Source organism: Bidens hawaiensis, unplaced genomic scaffold, assembly GCF_021521415.1.
Source record: "Bidens hawaiensis isolate Kalapana, Puna unplaced genomic scaffold, B.hawaiensis_p1.1 tig00000512_1, whole genome shotgun sequence".
NCBI classification, from domain to species: Eukaryota; Viridiplantae; Streptophyta; class Magnoliopsida; order Asterales; family Asteraceae; genus Bidens; species Bidens hawaiensis.
In genome coordinates, this window is record NW_027491033.1 from 5098553 (window position 1) to 5100147 (window position 1595).

General features: G+C 38.6%; 1 protein-coding gene across 1 annotated transcript; it reads right to left on the bottom strand.

Annotated features, from left to right (window-relative positions):
* Positions 1-630: 630 nt before the first annotated feature.
* Positions 631-1383, bottom strand: LOC143630593 (uncharacterized). The gene is made up of 2 exons (XM_077099570.1): positions 1328-1383; positions 631-1282 (listed from the first exon to the last, which is right to left on the bottom strand). The coding sequence occupies exons 1-2, from the start codon at positions 1381-1383 to the stop codon at positions 631-633; spliced, it is 708 nt and encodes a 235-aa protein (XP_076955685.1).
* Between the last annotated feature and the right edge of the window lie 212 nt (positions 1384-1595).

Below are 1595 nucleotides of genomic sequence, written 5' to 3' on the forward strand. Positions count from 1 at the left end.
TTAATAATGCATCTTTCCTCTCTCACATAAGTACAGATTATAAAAGGAAAAAAAAACTTTAATTGTTGTGGGCCTTTCAAAAAAGAAATCTACATATTATAAAATTTGAAACTTATTATTCTCACTTTTGATTTTTATTAATTTATCGTATGATAATATAATTCAACAACGATAATTTTATAGTTAATATAATATAAACTTTTTATACATTTTCGTATGAAGTATCATCTTTCATCATCATCATCATCATCATCATCATCGTACTCAGTATATCCCACCAATAGCAAAGCTATGGTAGGGTCTGAGGAGGGTAAGATATAGGCAGCCTTACCTCTACCCCATAGAGATAGAGAGGCTGCTTCCGGTGAGACCCCCGGCTCGATAGTAGTTTTGCATCAAGCCTTGGACATAAGGCACATAGCACTCAATCATCGGGACACCGGCTGATCGGTGCATGTACCCTTATCTTTCAGCTATCAACGCCACTACATGATGCCTGATTAACCATCCGTCACTTTTAACGTTATTTTCACGAGATTAGTAAAATAACGTCAAAATTAGTGCAATTTCACTTTTGCCCACCCGAGGGTTCAAACATATATACATCATATGTGCGCACCGCAAGCAGGGCTACTTAACTGCCAGAATACGGTTATCAAAAAAGAAATCAAGCCCGTGATGCGTTTGTTTGACTCTGATAGCTCTGGTAGCTGCATTATGTTTAAGAATAACTTGTTCTAGATACAAGAAAGTTATTCGGTGAGAAACATGCTGCTTGAGCTGGACCGCAGCCACCCATTTCTCGGGGTTGACCAGAACCCGAGAGCATGACTCACACATCTGATCTTGAACCGCATACTCGACCACAAACGCTTGTTGAAGAACCGCACCGTTGAGGACCTCTTTTTGGACAGTGAGTTTGACTTTAAGTCTCTTGGAGAGAGGTTCAGTCCAGATGAATTCTGCGTTTATTAATCTTACTTTGTTTAAGTTTTTGACTCTTTTGGCACAGAAGGTTAAGAGTGGTTTGGACTCTAACTGAGCTTTAATCCAAGTTCTTGGTGGCTGCAAGTAGCGATCGCATTCAGGGCATTGATAGATGATAACTTGCTTTTGTAGTCCTTCTGTTATGTCTACTTCAGAACGAAGACAATTGACACACATGTTGGCTGCATTTGGGGCGATTTTGACGCCACATTTGCAGCATAAAACAGTGCCTGATGTATGTTGTACATTAAACATTCCTGATTCTTCAGACATTGCAAGGCAATTTGGATTGCGTCTTCAGAATCGAAAGTTGTATGTATTGTATGCCGGATGGCTCAACCGACAAGGGCTAGATGAAATTGAAATATTATAGAGGTTAGGGGTTTGAAGTATCATCTTTCAAAAAACTAAAATCGATCATTAATGGTTCATCTGACCATTTTAATTGATTATTATAAACATTTTAATCATTTTATAAACTAAGCTTAATAATTAGTTAATCATTTTTTAACGACCAACAAACATAGAATGCCTAGGTACTCCGTACATGATGAGCCAATGGCTAAACACCAGCTGACCCAACCCAGCCGTACGAAGCCCTTAAGTGC

Excerpts from the sequence above, each read along its gene's own strand:
- LOC143630593 (XM_077099570.1), bottom strand. The coding sequence starts at position 1,383 with ATGATACTTCAAACCCCTAACCTCTATAATATTTCAATTTCATCTAGC. Across the intron at positions 1,283-1,327 it reads ATTTCATCTAGCCCTTGTCG|ACGCAATCCAAATTGCCTTG; the intron begins GTTGAGCCATCC and ends TCGATTCTGAAG.